At 40.7% G+C, this 20,134-nt stretch overlaps 1 protein-coding gene across 5 annotated transcripts in view; it reads left to right on the top strand.

Moving 5' to 3' along the window:
• The window catches only part of dcaf6 (ddb1 and cul4 associated factor 6), a 31,085-nt gene that overhangs the window by 5,152 nt on the left and 5,799 nt on the right, over positions 1–20,134 (top strand). For 2 of the 5 annotated variants that reach the window (XM_031294837.2, XM_031294845.2), the window contains exons 3-13: positions 8,322–8,414; positions 9,382–9,567; positions 9,673–9,786; positions 10,590–10,725; positions 11,975–12,186; positions 14,035–14,128; positions 14,804–14,923; positions 15,640–15,987; positions 16,335–16,529; positions 18,756–18,815; positions 19,584–19,770. In XM_031294837.2, the coding sequence (XP_031150697.1) occupies positions 8,322–8,414; positions 9,382–9,567; positions 9,673–9,786; positions 10,590–10,725; positions 11,975–12,186; positions 14,035–14,128; positions 14,804–14,923; positions 15,640–15,987; positions 16,335–16,529; positions 18,756–18,815; positions 19,584–19,770 (1,745 nt within the window). The remainder of the gene's footprint in view (positions 1–8,321; positions 8,415–9,381; positions 9,568–9,672; positions 9,787–10,589; positions 10,726–11,974; positions 12,187–14,034; positions 14,129–14,803; positions 14,924–15,639; positions 15,988–16,334; positions 16,530–18,755; positions 18,816–19,583; positions 19,771–20,134) is intronic. The other 3 variants (XM_031294853.2, XM_031294862.2, XM_036004228.1) reach the window with 3 other exon arrangements.

Genomic DNA, 20,134 nt, shown 5'->3' on the forward strand with positions numbered 1-20,134 from the left:
CAAACTTTCAATTTTCTTTTTACAAAATGCACCAAACATAGAGATAGACACCCCTCCAGACACCTCACATACAAACACAATGTTTGGCCATGTGAAGCTGTCACCCATTTTTCTTTTGTTGTCCTCAATAAACTGCAACACTGCCCAGTGGTGCGCTGCATCCTCTCAGTAAGTGGATGGTCTGAGTGTTTTTGTATAGGTGGCTCAGCACGCCTCAACCGTGTCAGCTGTTGTATGAGGTGGTTAAAGTGGTATGAAAGGGTGAGAAGGAGCCATACCAAACATTGCGAATTTAGTGGAAACAGGGTAGTAGTTGTATCAGTTGCAAAATACAACTTGCTGTTTTTGGTCGAAGAATGAGAGATTTGCAGTTTATTCCTAGCCTGGGAAAACCCTGACGGACTTCCGGCAAATTTGAGATTTGCTATGCGAACTGAGAAGGGTCTAGTGTCAACCAGGCTAGTTTATTCCCAGTTGACACAGTAAAAATGTTTAAACAAGTTTTAGGAAACATTACAATATAACTAGGGCTGTCAATCGATTAAAACATTTAATCTAATTAATTACATACTCTGTGATTAATTAATCGAAATTAATCGCATACATAATTAACGGTGCCTGAACCGATACGTTTTAAGAAAGTAAAAAAAGAAAAGAAAAAAAAAGGGTACTAAACAACAGTTGGTGACATTAAAGAACGGCTTGTTTATTGCTAAGGCCATATGGTCAAAATTAAATGATTTAATAATAATGTATAATAATAACATTAACTTATTTCACTAGTAAATTAATGTTGAACAACAAAAACAACCACCAGATGGGAAAGGTACATTTACAATAACTTCAAATGCACCATGACGCTGTAGTTTACCAGTATCAATGAACGCACCGTCCGTGTTTTTCCGACGGCAGCTGCAGATTGTTACATACCGGTTGTCAGTACCCGATCCGTACCGCCTGTAAGATCCGTTCTGCGCATGCGCATGATTACGTAGTAGAAAACTGACAGTGTCCCTGTGCGATTTGTACCACGCATGCGTTGAAACACTTTACGACCAAACATCACAACTTTTGTATTAAATCTTTATTATACAATAGTCATACACACAATCAAGACTTGTTGTCACTGATCCAAAACCGTGTAGCGACGTCGTTGTTGTGTTGTTTATGTTAATGTTTTACTTTTAATACTTCGTCTTGACTAATAACCATAGACTGTATATTATTAATGCGATGAAGTGTAAACGTACATAGCTAAGTGTCCTTTCGAAGACGGGATGACAGCTCTTCTAGCCACCACTGCTGTATACCAAGCCCCCAGGAAGAGCGTCAAGTCTAAAAGCCACCATGAGCTTAGCGGATAACGGTGGTACTGCACCCCATGGCCCAGAAAGACTTTTCACATAGACTTTGCATGGCGAAAGAAACGTCTATATTTCAGCGGATAATTTGTTTCTGGGTATATCAACCACCCCGAACACTGAAAGGGTCCTTGTTTAAAACGTCACGTTTTTAACATTTTTAACATTCACTAGAAGCGAATCCAGAATTATTAAATTTGGGATGATGAACGCGCATAGTGGACGCGAGTAGAGCCACGGGACTGCGCCCGCCCGCTCACATGACTGTTCTACCTAGCTCATGTAGCTAGCTGTAATAATGGATATAGCTAATGGTTGTAATTCACCATGTGTTCTATGAATACGTCCATGGTATTATCTTATGAAGTTATGATACATCCCAGGGATGTATGTATGTAGCTGCTGTAAAGCCTGTTAGCTACGTGGATGTAACGTCATTAGCGTTTCCCAAACTGGCGGGCTATCGGCTAGCTAGCTAGTTGCTAACATCAGGGGTAGCTAGCATGGCTGTATTAAGATCTATACATAGCTAGCTATATGCCTAGATAACGTTACTACAGACATAGTGATTACATCGCCTTGGTTCTCTCTTATAATACATCCGAGGGCGGTATGCTGTAAAGCTTGTAACATGGATGAGAGCTGAAGCCATGGATGAACTCTGTTCACGAAACTGCAGGCTAACAGCTAGCTAGCGCTAGTTAGTAGGTAGCTAGCTAGTAGCACAACATAATTATTAAATCTCCTTGGTTGTCTAGCTAAATACATCTATCGTTTATTTAGCTAAGCATGTAAACGATCGGGAACAACGAAAACAATGTTTAACGTTAGTGAATATTTTAGACAATGAAAACGGCGAGTTCATGAGTTCGCCACTTGTAAGAGACACGACAGAGAAGCTCATGAACGCGCATGTCGCTACCGGTTGCTACGACAACGCAAACAAATTGTTGCTAGTGTGCATGCCCATCGTGAGCCAACCAGCGTTATGGGCCAACAATGCGGAAGAGCCGAGCTCCATGTTTGCTTTATGCGCTTTTGAGCACTCTCATTGGAACGTACGGGGCTTCCCGCCGAACACTGTATCCAGTTCTCTTAATACATCCATGCTGTATACCACTAGTAGCTACATGCCAACGGCAGTAAACACTATAGTAGCTACATGCTAACGGTCATCTTAGCTGGCAATGTTGTTAAATTCTCCCCAATTCCGGGTCACATTCCTGCTGAAACATGTCCGATTGTGTAGTGTTTGGTTCAGAAGCCTTTATCTGCGATTTTTGACGTTAGAAAGCTGCTTCGTTCCACTACAATCTAACGTTAGCATACTCATAGCTAACTATTGTAGCTGCGTGCTAACGCGACATAGCGGAGCATATATAGCTGGCTATATATGTACGTATGTAGCAGGACTTTGTACCGTAAAAAATTAGGGCTGAACGATTAATTGCATTTGCGATAATATCGCGATATGATAAAATGCGATTTCCTAATCGCAAAGGCTGTGATTTGGTCACATGACTCGCGAGAGCAAATCAGTCTGCACTCCGCAGAGAAAGCATCAACTTAGCACGCTAACGCTACGTCGTACCTTGAGCAGATTTCTGTCATTCAAACAACTCTGAGTTGTAGTTTAAAACTTTTACAGCCATTTTAATAAAATGAAGGGTTTTATTGGGGCTCGAGTCCATACATGCAGTTAATGAATACAGGCACGCAGAACTGAAGGCTCGGTTGGCAACAATTAGCTCTGATTAGCGGTTAGCTCCGGTTAGCAGTTAGCTAGCTCCGTTATAAAGATATGAGTGGAGGAGCTGCCACTGAGAGGGGTAACAATCAGACTGATAAATGACGTTCGGGGAGCTTTCACAGCAGCGTGGCCGCGGTGTTTCAACAGTTTTATTAGTACAGTCAAAGCCCGTCTACGGAAAGCCGTTCCACTCCCTATTAAGCCCCATTGTACCTACTTTGGTTGCAGTTCCACCAGAGTTCCACTGGGGGTGATCGCGGTCCAGTGCAAAATGAATGGGACCCTATGGAGCTAGACGGCTAAATTTGTCTCTTTCGCCTGATTGTCGTTGAGAAATCTCAGATTTGATTGTAGTTTTTGCAAGTTCAACATGGATTATAGGTCAAAAGTTGAATGAACGAGTACTTATGCCCTTTCGATTTGTTACAGGTTGAGTCGTTGTTGCCCATAACACGCTAGCATTCTGCTAATGAATGCTGATTGGTCAGTGAAGGACTGATTACGATCGGAGATCCCGCTTGACGGCATCCGAAGCAGAACCAGAATGTCAGAGTGAATATTTCGGCGTGGTCTTTAAAACATTAGCAAACCTCTTTCTAGCACGTGTATTAACAGGGAGAGTCTAACCTGTCAGCTGTGTTGTCGATGCCTCGAGAGAAAAAAGGAAGTGACTCAGAGCTTGCCGTAAAGCAGAATCTCTGGCCGTATATGTCTATGACGTCATTGACATTTTAAAAGGCTTTTTAGAACAAAAAAGCCACTTTAAAAAAATCTAACACCCAGCAGTGTGTATTTTCTTAGCCTCCCCTTTCAAATGCAACATTCAAATTACTAGACAAAAAATTATATTCTGAGAAAAGTGGATTTTGAGCGGTATAGCTCCATAGAGTCCCATTCATTCTGCACTGGCCTGTGAGCGCCCCCTATATGGAACTCTGGTGGAACTGCAACCAGTTCAGAAGCCGGAAGTAACGAGAGAGTGGAACTTCTTCCCATATTAGAAATTCTTTGGTACAGTTAATCCCACGGCAAGAACACCAGCAACTAGCTAACGCAACGATAGCCTCTCTGAACAAGTGCACACGGCAGCACGTAACTTCACGAGGGGGAGGGGCTGGAGGCAGCTCCTCTCTGTGCACTGTAAAAAAAATACACTGTTTGTGTGTGTGTGTGTGTGTGTGTGTGTGTGTGTGTGTGTAAATATATATATATATATATATATATATATATATATATACACACACTATATTATTACTTATTTAACTGTCTAGTGTGTAATTGTGCGTTGTTCATACTATAAAATGATTTATTGTTTGTCTTTGTTGAATAATACAGAAGACAAAGAGCTTAAAAAAATAATTGAATATCGAATCGCAATCGCAATATTTGGGAAAAAAATCGCAATTCGATTATTTTCAAAAATCGTTCAGCCCTATAAAAAATCACCAATAAAGGCTTCTAAACCAAATACTAAACAAATACAAATAAAGTAAAGTGACCGGAATTAGGGGTGAAATGTCCAGCATTGAGCTACATAATAGTTTGCTAAGAGTTAGCTGGTCTCTCACAGAGATCTCATTTGTAGCCCTGTTTTTACCTGATACTTTCATAAGTAGAGTACAAACACATAAAGTGAGAGGTATACACATGATTAAACTTTATTTCAAGCATGATTAACCTGAAGCAGGACGGAGTCATGACTTAAAACACCAAAGGAAGGCTTCTAGCTCAGGCTAGCTAGCGTTAGCAAATTACCTTCAAAGTTGCAAAGAAATGATGAAACGTAAAATTTGAAGTCTTTATTTAATTTGCTACATGGTGTTGTACTGGATGGCCAGACGACCCTCCGTATATCATTAACAGATACTTTAGGCAACTCCAGCAAACACCTTGTAAACTTCATCTCTGCCATCATAACGGTCTACTGTCACTGTCTAATGTTTTCTTCTGGTAACCATAGAGATGTGCGCAAGCGTAGAACTGATCAGGCAGTGTCGTAAAACACGTTGAATTTCTGAGCATGCGCAGAACGGATCTTACAGGCGGTACGGATCGGGTACGGACACCGGTGTTGAATCCTCTATAGTAAAACATTACACATTACAACTTTACACCGTTTAGCGTTAGCTGTCAGCATTTTAACCGTGTTTAATCCAGCTACTAGCTAGCGGTAGGCTAACGTTAGCTGCTGTTGAGTATAGTGTTAACTAGCGTCACATGCAGCGGTGTTTGTGTTGCTTGTATCGTCTGTTTCAGAGCATCAGAGATGAGTGCAGACATATCAGTGGCACCAGATTTCGGTAGCCAGGGTTGCCAGGAAGAAGATTTTTACAAGTAAATGTTCCAGTTAATGATCCAGGCAGCACATTATCGTCTCCCTCCTTCATTTTACAGTCGAATGGTGGCTAGAACGGCTCCGGGTCAAACGTCAATATGGAATGGATTAATCTGCGTTATTTTTTTTTAACACGTTATTTTTTCTCAGATTAATTCATCAAAATTAACGCGTTATTTTGACAGCCCTAAATATAATGTAGATGTACTTTTTAGCAGACCTGATACAATCTGCCTGTAGAAGGTGAAGACTGTTGGCCTTTTGGCCTGCTGTTACACAAGGTAGACCTGTGATTAAAAAAAGGCACAATGAAACATTTAGATCACCTCGTCTCACCGTCTGCCTCTAAATCTTTCATCACACGAGAAAGACAAGATAGATTCACCTACACTCCGCCTCACAATCTGATACCATTTTACTTCAGATGATCAAAATCGATTAAACTTTCTCAGTTTAAAATGTATTATAATATTCAGCCTCTGGTTCAGGTTGCAGGATGTGGTAAACGGACGGGCAGGCAGTGTAATTTCATTTATTGCAGCAGTGAGAGTCTGTAGAAATGAAGAGCAAAAGTGTGATGATGAAAACACTGAAGCTGCAACAAGCAGGGGTTAATGAAATATTGATCCACAGAGTGACAGCCAACTGTGGATGGATTATATGTGTGACCATGATTTGACAGTGATTTCAGTTGAATGTTAATGAAAATAATTCAAATTGGACAAGGACATTAGACCCTCAGTGGTTCCCAACCTTTTTTTTTTTTGATTGTGAACCCTTAAAGTGCCCATATTATGCTCATTTTCAGGTTCATAATTGTATTTTATTGAAATTTTTTTTAGATCAATTTTTTGTTTTTTTATATTTAGAACATACAGAACATACAAATACAATTGAACAAAAACCCTCTCCCACCCCCCACCCTCTGCGGTCTCGAGGAAAACAAAAACAAACGAATAAACAAAAACAGAAATCACACCTTGCCCAGTCACTCTCCTCTAAATCTTGTGATGTTGAGGTCACCAGGACCGATACCTGTGCTGCTGCGTTTTTCCATAGGTGTATAGTTGATGACTTGGCTTTGTTAATCCTTGCTGTAGAGAGCTCAAGCATAACTTTGTCCAGGAAGTATGCCAACCACTGTGAGTGAGGGGGAAGCCAGCGTTGAGCTATCATTTTCTTGGTTGCGGTTGAGCCAGCTAGCCAAACTTTCCTCTGTCTCCCAAGCAGGTGTTATATAGAGTCGTCATTAAGTAACAAAACAATTGGGTCAGTAGGAATTGGACATCCTATCACATCAGATATTATTGATGATATTTTATGCCAGAACTCATGCACCTGTTCACACTCCCAGACCATATGCAAGAAAGTTCCAGTTTGTTCAGGTTGACAGAACGTGCAATAGGGAGTGGGAATGACTTTAGAGACGTATCTCTTCTGAGGAGTCCAATATGTCCTATGACATATGTTGAAGTGGATCTGCTGGTGATTTGGGTTCTTGGAACAGTGGGAAATGTTGTCCCAAACTGTCTCCCAATTAATTACGTTCCCCTCCGGGCTCAGCTCTCGCTCCCATTTCTTTACTATTGGGAGTTCTCCTACAGATACTTGCATCAGTTTAGCATAAATCCTGGACACTAGTCCTCTCACAGGAGAATCAACAAGCCATTTAATGATTGGGTGCATCTCAAGACTGTTCCCCCATGGTACTCCATAACATTTTATGGCTGATCTTAAGCGAAGATAAAGGAAGAAGGACGTCCTAGGGACCATAATTGTATTTAGAGGTTATATCAGAATAGGTTTACATGGTTTAATTTTCAAAAAACACCATATTTTTGTTGTACTGCACATTGCTGCAGCTCCTCTTTTCACCCTGTGTGTTGAGCTCTCTGTTTTAGCTACAGAGTGAGACATCTCACTTCTGTACCATCTTTGTTGCGAGTCGCACATGCGCAGTAGCTAGGTAAGGATCACATCAGCTAGCTAGCTGTTTCTCTAACTTCAGTCAGTACAAGGCAGGATTAGCCGGGAGACTTCTTCTAAACGAGGGTGCACTTCCAGCTTTGCGTGAAATACCTGCAGAACAGGGACATGTAAGTAGTTCTTTTGTAGATTATGGTGAACTTGTGTGTGTTGTAGCAGTGTTTTGCCATTGAGAACGAGTCATTTCGGCTAGTGACGTAGTGACGTCCTGCAGATTTTGAACAGTTCACCTGGAGACTGAAGGCAGGTTATATACAGAAACCCGTATATCACTCAAAACAGCATGGATGTTTTTTTCCAAGTTTGTATCAGAGACACAAAATAACATAACATTTCATAATATGGGCACTTTAAGGTGCATGGTAATGTATTGTGAGTAGTTCAGTTGATTTAGTTTTTTTGTTCCATTTAAATAATTCTTTAAGCCTGAATTGGTGAAACTATAGCAACATTTCACAATCAAAGCACAGATTAGAGAAAATACAGAAAAATAAATGTAATTCTATGTAGGAACATTTTGTTTTCTTATTTCCTCCCTTCATCATCATCTCCTGACCCCTTAGACTTATCTTGCGACTCCTGATGAGGGTACAGCCCCCAGGTTGGGAGCCTCTGGCTTTATAAAATTGTCACATTTTCCCAGATTGACGTCTTCAAAATGCTTGTTATTTTTTTAATCAGTTTACAATGATATCAAATGAAAGAAAATAAGAAAGTACTTAGAGTTGAGAAGCTGGAATCAAAGTTTCAGTTTAGTTCAAAATAGTTGTTGATTTTTTGTTTCTGTCAGTCAAAGTCAAATCCATTAATGAACTAATCCTTTCAGCACTAATGGAAACCGCAAACATCTGTATCTTTGCATAATCGGAGTTACTAATCCTCTCCACAGGTCAACACTATATCTTGGAACGACACAGGTGAATATCTCCTGTCGGGGTCAGACGACACCTTTTTGGTTATCTCCAACCCGTACAACAAAAAGGTAGGTTGTCATCAATAAAGTTGTCTATGAACAAAAAGCAGATGAAGTTGACTTTTTTACAGCTGTTTGTCATTTAACCACTTGTAGCTCAGTTGGCATGAGAGTTTTGGGTGCTGGATATTAGTCAATTATTATTATTAATATTATATATATATTTAATAAAATATTTCTTGATTTAAAGAAAAGCCAAATCAAAACAAAAAGCGACTGTAGCAGCTGGTGTTGTCGGTGACTTAGAAACACTACAGGTACTAATAGGACGGGTCCCAATGTGTAGTTTAGTTCAGTGTCAGCGGTTTTCACAGCTGTAGTTCATGTGCTATAAGGTTTGAAATTGATATAAATGTGTTTGTTTCCTCAAAATAGAGAAAGAAAGAGTAAGACCCATCTCATGTTTTGATCATTTTGGCGATTCCCTGATGCAGGTTTTGCCCCAAAACATGTCAGCAGCTCAGTTCATTAGTTGTAAATAAATAAAACTTGTAATTCATAGCATCATAGAGGCTCTATTACGTCCTAGGAAGAGCTGCTTCAGAAAACGCTGGCATGACAGCTTGCACACAAATTTTTAATATGACAGATGTATAGTATTTTGTATGGATGTATATTTTTATATATTTCCTGTTATGGACCTACTTGTGAGTCTGAAATAAAGATTTAATATTTTTATTATTATTAATAAAGATTCTAAAATAAAGATTTTTTTTATTATTAAAGATTCATGTTTGTCATTAATTTTAAGTTGAAAATGATTAGAATATCACTTTTTATACCACGGAAACACCACCTTTCCCTGAAATTGTTTTAGGGGAAACAAACACATTGCAGTTCTTATTTTTGTTGAAGCAGAGCACCCAAATAAACTCTGTGCAGGAAGTGTGTGTGTTTAGGTGATGACGTGGGACCTGGGAGGTTACCTTTCGTCAGTTACTTCCCATTCAGCCATCATGTATTTTCTCTTCCTCAGGTCAAGAAGTCCATACGTTCAGGTCACCGGGCGAATATCTTCAGCGCTAAGTTCATGCCCCACACTAACGATCAGGAGATCATCTCCTGCTCCGGAGACGGCATCATCTACTACACCAACACTGAGAAGAGTCCTGAGCACAACAGACAGTGTCAGTTCACCTGCCATTATGGAACAGCTTATGAGGTACTGAACACGAGAAACGCTGGTCAAACATATCACAGAGCATACATGAGATTCTTCTTTGTGGTTTCTGTCTCCTAACCTCAGCCTCTCTTTTTGTTTTGTCAGATTATGACGGTACCAAACGACCCCTACACGTTTCTGTCGTGTGGGGAGGACGGCACGGTGCGATGGTTTGACCTCCGCACGAAGACGAGCTGCACTAAAGAAGACTGCAAAGATGTACGGTGACAGCTGGGATGTTTTTTATCCTTTCAGTTGGTGATGCATCATGAATTGACACTGAGGGGGGGTCTCAGTATCACTAGTGTATGGTTACTTGGGGATCTGTTAGTTCTTTTTGTTGTGGAAAAACTGGCACGCTGTGGTCGATAAAATATTTTTTTTCCCCAGCGTTTTTGTTCTTTAAAATGTTTAATACATAATAGTGCGTAATGAATATTTCTTTCTAAATCACTTAGTTTCCTCAAGTGTCTTACATCTTATTTTCATTCTACCTCCTTTTATTTATGTATTTTCTTTTTTGCATTTTGTTGATATATTTTCTTTATTGGCTGTTGGAATTGGTATTAATTTGGTAAATTTTAGTTAAATGAGTTTGACCTCAGCATCGCTGACTGGAGTAATTCCAGTCTATCTCTGGGGTGTGTGTGTGTGCGTGCGCGTGCGAAACTGTGCCCTCTATATTGCGTTGCATCTTCTCCTATTTCCTGCTGGAGCTCGGTACGCGTGACCTTAAGACTGTCAGAGTAATTTTACCAGACTCTGTTACCCCTCCCTCTTAATTACCATACAACATGTTAGTGTTACAAGTGGATGTCCACAGCTGGAAAACAACCTATTGAAAATATTTTTGTCTGAGCTGATTAGCTGGACAAAACTGTCCTCAAATCTATATGACTGTAAATACTCTTAATCTTAAAACTCCACCTCTGTTACTGCTGAGTTTAGAAAAGGGCTCATTGACTTTATAATTTGTTTTCGTTTTTAAAACCTCTGCGCCATTGTGTTTGCTTTGATTTCAGGACATCCTGATAAACTGTCGAAGGGCAGCAACCTCTATATCCATTTCTCCTCTGGTGCCGTACTACCTGGCTGTTGGCTGCTCTGACAGCTCAGTGCGGATCTACGACAGACGCATGCTGGGCACCAGAGCGACAGGTAAACTGTCCTGCAGGCGGATATCTTTCACTCAGCTTCCTCTTTCTTTATATTTAATGATGTTATAGATTCACGTTGACTTTTAGGCTCACTGTATGTTTGATGTCACTACAGTTGTTTTTGAGAAGGAAAAAAATATAGCAATAAAAGACTATTTATATTAATATTTATTTTTGTTGACATAATATTCTTGTTATTAGCCGTTATTATTAAGTTAAGCTTAGCTTACAGATGAAGCAGGTTTGAGGGGCTCCTCTCTGGGTGTTTAGTCCCATCCTGCTGTGCTGTGTCTGCTCCCCTGTGTCTATTATTAGATGTTTACACAAATATGATTTTATTCTCTTATTCTGAAATGCTCCTGACAACTAGAATACATTAGAAACTTTATTTATAGAGCATCCCTCGTACTATATACGATCCCTATATAATACATGTTTATGCTCAAAGAGTGAACACCAAAGAAAGGAAAGAAAAGACAATTTAAACAACAGTTTAAGTGCTTTACATAAGCCATAATAAAGATATTAAAGACACAGTAAAAAGCAAAATACATTTTCCAAGTTCTTATATATTGTATGTATATTCATACTTGTTTAGTGAGTTAATTGTTCACTTATCTCTTAGTATGTTAAATATATGTTTTAATATCAAAATCCCTCTCTTTGTCTTCATGTAAAACATTTTTGATATTTCAATAATTGAATGACATATCTTAAACTTTGGGATCTATACATTTATCCAATAAAATGTAATTTAAAACCTCACTTGGATGTCAGTTGGCTAAAATGTGATAATAAATGAGCAAACATAATTTAGTGTATCATATATTAAAAGGCATTGGCAAACAAACAGACAGACGTTTGGAGCAGACCTCAAGTTTTCTGGGAGTTTTTATGCAAAAATTATAAAAAGTGAATGGTTATGGTTCATAACGTAGCAGTAGATCAGAGCTGTATTTTGGCCCTAGTACTATATAGTAGTCATTTTAAAATCTGAGCTCTACATTAATGTGAAATTTTTGTTGGTCTTGGTGAGTTAAAACTTTAAAATGCATACAAAGAAAGTTTTAAAGAGCATTAAAGCTGTCCTCAGAATCCGAGGCAAAGAATTTCACAGTTTTGGTCCAGAACTTTGTCTTGGCTTTTGGAATAGTGAGCAACAGAGAGTATGATGATCTGAAGGCCCCACCAGAGGCATATCTCTTCAGCTTATCAACCAGATAGTTAGAGACTCTCTTTCTCATCCGCAGGTAACTACATGGGCCGGGGGACGACGGGCATGTGCGTGAGGTTTGTTCCCGCTCACCTGTCCAACAAGTCGTGTCGCGTGACTTCTCTGTGCTACAGCGAGGACGGTCAGGAGGTTCTGGTCAGCTACTCGTCTGATTACATCTACCTGTTCAACCCTAAAGATGACCAGGCGCGAGAGCTGAAGGGCCCGTCTGAGGAGAGGAGGGAGGAGGTGAGTGACAGTGATGACTCTTGTCATGCAGCTCTCATAACATCACATGAGTCCTGATAGGAACTGTATGTTTGTAGCTATGACATGGAAATGGCAGTCTGTTGGCCGGTCAGTCCACCACTTTTATCCAGACTGAAACATCTCAACATCTACTGGATGGATTGCCATGAAATTCTGTACAGACATTCATGCTTCGCAGAGGATGAATCCTACTGAATTTGGTGATCCTCTGATTTTTTTCCCCCCTTGCTATCCTTTTCCTCTTATGAGGTTCACATTTGTGGTTTTGAATGAAATACTGTATCTCAACAACTACTGGAGGGATTGCCATGAAATTGGTCTATACGTTCCTCTCAGGAATAATTGTAATAACTTCCTGATCCTTCCTTTTACATGAAGTGCCATTATCAGGTTAAAATGTTAATTTTTGCAATACTTTTTTTTATGACCAAATACCTGCAAAACCGATGACAATCCCATCAGCCCCAGCTGTACTTTGTGTTTAGTGCTAATTAGCAAATGTTAGCATGCTAACACACTAGCTAATAGACTACTATGTTCAGCTCTAATTGAAATGTATAGTAATAATGTGATGCAGAGAAAATCAATGCTGCAGAAAGGGCTTGTGAGCAGGTAAATAAATAATATTTATATTTATTTTCCTTGTTTAACGATACTATATATTTATATTTAATATAAATATATAGTATCGTTAAACATCCATGTACTCCACATTAAAATGATTAAACCCTGCGTATCCTACGTATTAATAAGCTGTACCCAATTGGTACTATTTGAAAATAAACATAAGCACGTGTAAGCAGAGTCTTCCATGTAGGCAGTGAAAGGGATGTTATTGATACTGTAAACAAACACAACAAGAGACCTTGTTGTGGCTGTCTGCTTCTCTAAGTCTACTGCAGACTGCTAAATCTGCACCAGCTGATGCAGTGCAGTGAGTGGAGCAAAATGACCCTGAGGAACAGAGGAGAGGAGGGGAAGAGACACAGTGATAGAGAAAGAAAAGGCACAATGGATTATTGATTAAAACCAAATCTAAACATGTTCTCAAGTGTTTTTCTCAAATGTATCTGGGTCATCATTTCTGTTTGGGTGAGCATTTTGTTTGAAAGTGTTTACTGCGAGCACTGGTCTTCATGTGTGTCTGAATGTGCTGCATCATGGTGCCAGTGTTTCAAAGCCTCGTGGTGAGTTCAGCTGTGTTGAGATGCAACTACCACACACATTCCTTTCCAAATACAGCGTCCGACGCAGGCAGTGTTCCTCTATCCTTTAAAATAGTTCAGGCTGAAGTGGAGGGGACGGAAGAAAAGGCTCATTACCTCTCTCTCTCTCTCTCTCTCTCTCTCTCTCTCTCTCTCTCTCTCTCTCTCTCTCTCTCTCTCTCTCTCTCTCTCTCTCTCTCTCTCTCTCTCTCTCCTTTTTTCTCCACCTGTAACCTAATTTCTTCAGGGGATTTTGCTCTTTGATTTATTCTGCTATCTCTGTTAGCCTCTGCTCCTTTTCACCACCTCCAGCCTATAACCAGACCTAATGACATTTCCTGCATAAAGCAGTTGATAGTCCCTGCACTAAGACCCCCTTTTTCTATTTCTGGCTTGCAGCCTGTTGCCCTGCAAAGAGAGCCAGGGGACTGGAAAGTGGTGGCAACCTCAGTCATGCAGCCAGAAGGGAGGGGGCACTTTAAAGAGGACACTGACAGAGATGAGCAGTGTTTTGCTCTGGCGGCGGAGCTATTTTTGACCATGCTTTGACTGACAAACTGCTAATCTCTCTCTCTTTCTCTGTGTGTGTGTGTGTGTGTGTGTGTGTGTGTGTGTGTTACAGCTGAGGCAGCCTCCAGTGAAGCGCCTCCGTCTGCGAGGTGACTGGTCTGACACTGGACCCCGAGCTCGTCCTGAGAGTGAGAGAGAGAGAGACGGTAAGATCAGAGCGATCAGTACAGCAACTGACATGTACACGTTCCTGCTCAGTAAGTTTAAAGCAGAGATCTGAAATTATGGATTGAGGCTCTGAGACAACACCCCGCCCCCCATGTTAAAAATGTATCGTTGAATCCTACCTGTTTTTTGCCATTTAGATGTTTTCCTTAATCTTTTATTATATAAAAGTTAACTAATAATTACATTTTCTTGCAAGGCTGCTAAATTAAAGCATAACAATTTCTCTCCATTCACATTCAATATTTAGTGAGCTGTGCAACTTGTCGACTTAAACACGTAAACAGTTACAAATGTGATGCCTCCACCAAAAAGTAGTTTGCTCCTTCACGGAAAACCGTGTCTGTGTTCGACTTCAATGTCAGTGTCACAATAACTGCATATCAAACACACCTTTATTCCACTTTGTTTCCCCTTTAGTCGTCACTGGGTGAAATTGTCCAAATTGCAAAACATAAGTCTGAGTCACTGAATCAATATTTTCTCAAATTAACAGTTGCATTTTATTTCTAAGGGCCCACATGAGAAGCAGCAGTTCTTTAAACTATGTTGTGTGGAGTCGGGATCGATATTGCAATATTGTCCCAACATATTCGACTTTGTCATGTTTCTTTTCTTACGTCCAGCGTGAACATGTTTCTCCTGCGCTCTTGCAGGAGAGCAGAGCCCAAACGTGTCTCTGATGCAGAGGATGTCAGACATGTTGTCTCGTTGGTTTGAGGAGGCCAGCGAAGCTCAGGGCAGCAGAGGAACTCGACCTCAGACACGAGCCAGAGGTGAGACATTGACTGGTACTCCGTCTTTGAAAAACTGGCAACACTCAGCAAATCAGACACTCTAAAAGTCCTTGTGTATGTGTGTGTTGTTGTGTTGATGTGTGAGTTTTGTGCGGATTTGTTTGTATTTTTGTTGTTGAGTTGGTGCAAATTAGCTTAGGCTATAAATGCTGTGCTGTGTGGCATTTGCTCATGCTATATACTTTTCCCTCTACAAATAAGCGTTAAATAAATGTACTATAAAATTGTAAACATAGATCTTCACATTTTGACTCAGATGTTTCACACAAATACCATAAACATTTTTTTTAAATAAATTACAGGGGTGCATGGACTGCTGCATGTCATTATTTATTACAGTTTTTTTGTCTGTTAGCATATTTTTTTAACATTACTTAATTATAAATAATAAAATGTGTTTATTGTTGTATAAGATAGTGCTGGTTGTTAACAAGAAAAGGACAACAGTTGAAAATTAGTCAAACAATTTGCAAACACCAGCCTCTTGCAGTGATAGCAAGAGGTGTGACTATGGATCCATTTACCTAATATGTGTCAGCACCACAAATGCAGAGTGAAACTGTACATAAAGTATTAATATCTTACAATGCAGGTGGAGTTTAGAGTTGTATTTTGTGAGATTTTATTAGAATTTAATTAAAAAGTAATCCGTTCATCCTAGAGATTGTAAACATCTATTTCTTTTCTTGTATCAGGAACAGCTGTCGGTCCAGAGGGGGCCTCGAACACTCCAGCTGCCCCTGCCGTTGGCTCCAGTCAGGAGTCCAGCGTCCCAGAGAGGCCTGTGGGCTCAAACGGCCCGGAGGTACCTGCCGGTCCTGTCGCCGCCGCTGCCACCATGCCTAAATCCACTTCCTCTTCCTCCTCAGGGTCGTCATCAACGGTCACAGCACCTCCTCCTTCCAGCTCCTCATCAGTGGAGAGCTCGGCCCCTTCCTCCTCCCCCCTCACCTCCTCGCCTGACTCCCAACAGAGGAGTCAGGCCGACACGGCCGGGACCTCCACGCCCACGCCCACGCCCACGCCAGAAACCACTCTCTCAGGTAGGAGAACAAACGCACACAAATGTCACTTTGATAAAGTACACAAAAACAGCAGTTCAAATTTTTGTCTTCAGTACAGTGAGTTAGATCAACTCCCCTGTGTGTGTGTGTGTGTGTGTGTGTGTGTGTGTGTGTGTGTGTGTGTGTGTGTGTGTGTGTGTGTGTGTGTGTTGGAGCCACTCCACTCAAGCAGCAGCCTCACTTCACTCTCTTTTCCTTCAGCATCCTGTTGTCCTTCTCCTCATTTATTTTCCTGTCCCTCTGCTCTCAATCCTCTCCTCACATCCTTCCTCTCAGTCTTCTAATCGTGCATTCACTCTCCCTCTCTTCCTCTGCCTCTTTATCAGAGTACGGTCCTAATCGGCTGCCCATAAGTATAGTGTGTAGGCGTTTGCAGAGGTTACTTCGTCTGGGCGACCCACCAGGACAGGGTCAGCGAGCTGCCCGTTCTTCTTCTTCTTCTTCTTCCTCTGCAGCCCCTGAGAGACAGTCAGAAAGAGCTGCTACTACTGCTGCTGCCGCTGAGATGCATCCCCCTACAGGTTACCCTCCCCTCTGAGCTCCCCCACCTCCCCTCCATACAGGCTGTTTGCCTGGGCCCCCTCCCCTACGATCTTACCCTCTATGTAGGAAAAGCAGACATGTCTTGTTTGTAGAGACAGTTAGTCTCCAGATAGACCCAGCCTTGCTAGAACTGACCACAAATATCACAGTGATCCTCTTCCCATTCCCTAATAATACACCTTCTACTTATTAACCTCTGTAGCGATCACTGTCGCTTCTCCACTGTTTGCTCAGCCCCTCACTCACTAATGCTCTCACTCCATCGCTCCACTTGTTGCTTGAGTTTTCACCTGAGTGGCACCAGCTCTGCTTTGGCGTCCTCAGGACTCATGTGGTTGTTCACTCATGTTTTAATGATATAAACTGATCAGCTGTCTGTACTTTTGGGCTTGATTCACTTTGGTTTGATCTCAATCAAACTTGGAAATCATAACTAAAGCCCTTTTCAGCCATGGGATATTACTGGCTTTATCTATACTGTGCCTGTTAAAGTGAAAAAGCTGGGCGCCCGGATAGTTCAGTTGGTAGAGCGGGCGCCCATATATAGAGGTTCACTCCTCGACGCAGTGGGCCCAGGTTCAACTCCGACCTGCGGCCCTTTGCTGCATGTCATCCCCTCCCCTTTCATTTCTTCAGCTGTCCCGTCAATAAAGGCCTAAAAATGCCCACAAATAATCTTTAAAAAAAAAAAGAAGTGAAAAATCCTTTTTGTCTATAAGACGTACTGTGGGTGTCCATTACGTAAATGTTCCCTGTGGCTTTATTCAGAACCTCCACAGAAAGAGCCACAATACTCTTCTTGTGCACAAATAGCTTCAAGTTGAAAAGTAATGATGTGAAGGGAGGAGAGTTTTCTTAGTTCTCTATCAGGCTGCATCAGTGATGGTTTTTCAAACTTATTTTGGAGTTAATTAATGACCATTGTGAGCTCTCCGCCGATTCAAAGTGCATGTACGTTTTTTCAGTTTAATTATTTATTAGAGAGCAAATTCAGCTGCCTATTTTCTAACATCTGACAGTGCACAAGCATATAATGACTTATAATTCTTATTCTCACATGCAGATTATTGTGGTTGTTCAAAGTACTTTTTTGTTTATAAACCTCTTTTTCCCCACACTGCAAGGGGAGAAATCCTTTTTATAGAGTGATGGTCTTTTTTCATACGTAGGGGGTCTCTAGACACACCAGGGACACATATGTATGTAGAAAAGCCATGAAAAAGTGCATTTTGCATAATATTTCACCTTTTAATGTTGTAAAAGTGGCGCATTCACGGTGTTTTGTGGTTGTGTGTTTTTTTTGTGAACCAAAGATGATAATTAAGTGATGAATTTCTTAAAATGCTCTAATTGCAAACAAGACTTTCATTTATTCTCTCTGAGCCTTTATGGTAATGTGACGATATTCAATTCAATTCAGAGGATGTTAAAGGTTTGTCCCGGTAAGATTACAGTTGTGACTTTGATGTAAAAGGGAGTCGGTGCCTGGATAGCTCACCTGGTTGATTTGCTGCATGTCATTCCCCCTTTCTCTCCCCTTTCACATCTTCAGCTGTCCTATATAATAAAGGCTTAAAATGGCCAAAATATAATCTTAAAAAAAAGGGAGTCAGTGGGCGCCCTGTTAGCTCACCTGGTTGAGCGTGCCCATCCACTAAAGCTCAGACGTTACCGCAGCAGCCTAGGGTTCGGGTCCGACCCGCGGCCCTTTGCTGCATTTCCCTTTCCCTCTCTCTCTCCTTTCCTGTCTTCCTATCAAATAAAGGACAAAAATGCCCACAAAAATAATCTTTAAAAAAATAAAAGGGAGTCGGGTTTATTCAAACGTGAGAATGACACGTACAATTGTCATCACATTCACGTATTATTATGTTTGTATTTTCCATTGTGATGTCTTACAGTGAGCTTGACTGTTATTGTAACATTGCAGGAATTAACCATTTCTAAGCAGGACGTGTTAGCATGTGTGAATGTTCAAGACTTACTAATCTCTAATACTCATTTTGCACATACAGTGAATGTGAAATGATCAGATGAAGCTTTTCTCTCCTTTGGCTGATTTTACAGCTCCTCCTGCTTGGCCTTGGATCGCTTTCTTTTTAACATGACTTTGACGTTTTTAACCGTCGTGCGCATTGACTTGTATTAAGCCCTCAGGTTTGAGCTCTGTGTCAGATGCTTAGTCGGTCTCATTTGTGTTCCAGATTCCCCCTCATCTGTGGTTAACAAACAGCTGGGATCCATGACTCTTGATGAACAGCAGGGTGCGTCTCCCCACTTTTCTTCTTTACCCTCCCTCATCAACACAAAACTTTCTCTCAAACCTCTGCACAGTCGTTGTTTTCATGCTTCTTGTTTCTCTCTGTCCACCACTTTACTTTCCCATTACTCCCATTATCTATCCAGACACATTTCTGTGCCTGCAGAGAGACAGTGTGTCTATCTGACCCAAGTTACTGGGACTTGGACTGAAGGATGCTATAATGACAGTAGTAATAATAATAATAATAATTCATTACAATCATCTACGTAATTAAATCAATTTTAATCTGTTAAATTAAATCTGAATATTGACTTATTTACATGCTAATCTTGATAACACACAAATGTCGCTGTCATCAGTCTTCATTGGGAACTATTTGGTTCAGGAGGTAAAAATAAATTGTCCCCAACACCTTAAAAATCTACTATAAACCATGTTGTTACATGACTAATAACGATCCTTCAGGGGCTTTGACTTGATGTTTCTTGTGTCTTGATGTGTTTCTGTCTTGTTGCTGTGGCTGGTGATAGTCGTCCATTACAGCGTGTCCGCCTTTGTCCGCTCTGTTAATGTCCGCTGCATGTTTGTGTTGTAAATCAATGGGAAATGATGCAGCAGAAGGTTGCATGTTTTTTAATGTGCTTTTAAACAACCGATTACATGCTGTGAACAACAGGGGAAAATAATTCTAAACCCAAAGCTTTTCTATCAGAATAGTTTTTTGTACAATAAATCATTCTTGCTTGCTTTGCCTGTGTCTTTCTCACAGGAGCAGCAGAAGCTGCAGGTTCACCTCCTGATCAACCTGCTTCTGTACCAGTCAGCACCAGTGCTCCCACCACCTCCACCTCGAGCGGTACCAGTCGACCCAGTGCAGCAGAGCCAGTCCTCAGCCTACACTACAGTTCAGAGGGAACCACCACCAGCACCATCAAGCTGGACTTCACTGATGAGTGGTGAGTGATTTCGGAGTACAAGGAGATAAAAGGCCTCTTTAAAATCATTGTGAAACTTTTTTTGTTCTCCCCAACACATTTATTGTGTTGATTATTTTGTTGGAAGTTTTTTTAATTTGAGCATGAAATGATCATTTCTGCACAATTGTCAACTTTGTTTATACAGCAGCTCTTTATTCCTGAAGCATGTGATAATGGACCCTCTAAAGGCTGCCTTATACCAACTACTAACCAATTGAATAAAAGTAAAATGATGCCGTACCTCATACAAATTAAATACAAATAGATAGCAGGCATCATAGTCAAACCCACCTGGCAGCAGCAACCTTAGAATATTTGTGCTAGAAACTATATTTCTTCAGTT

Source organism: Sander lucioperca, chromosome 8, assembly GCF_008315115.2.
Source record: "Sander lucioperca isolate FBNREF2018 chromosome 8, SLUC_FBN_1.2, whole genome shotgun sequence".
NCBI classification, from domain to species: Eukaryota; Metazoa; Chordata; class Actinopteri; order Perciformes; family Percidae; genus Sander; species Sander lucioperca.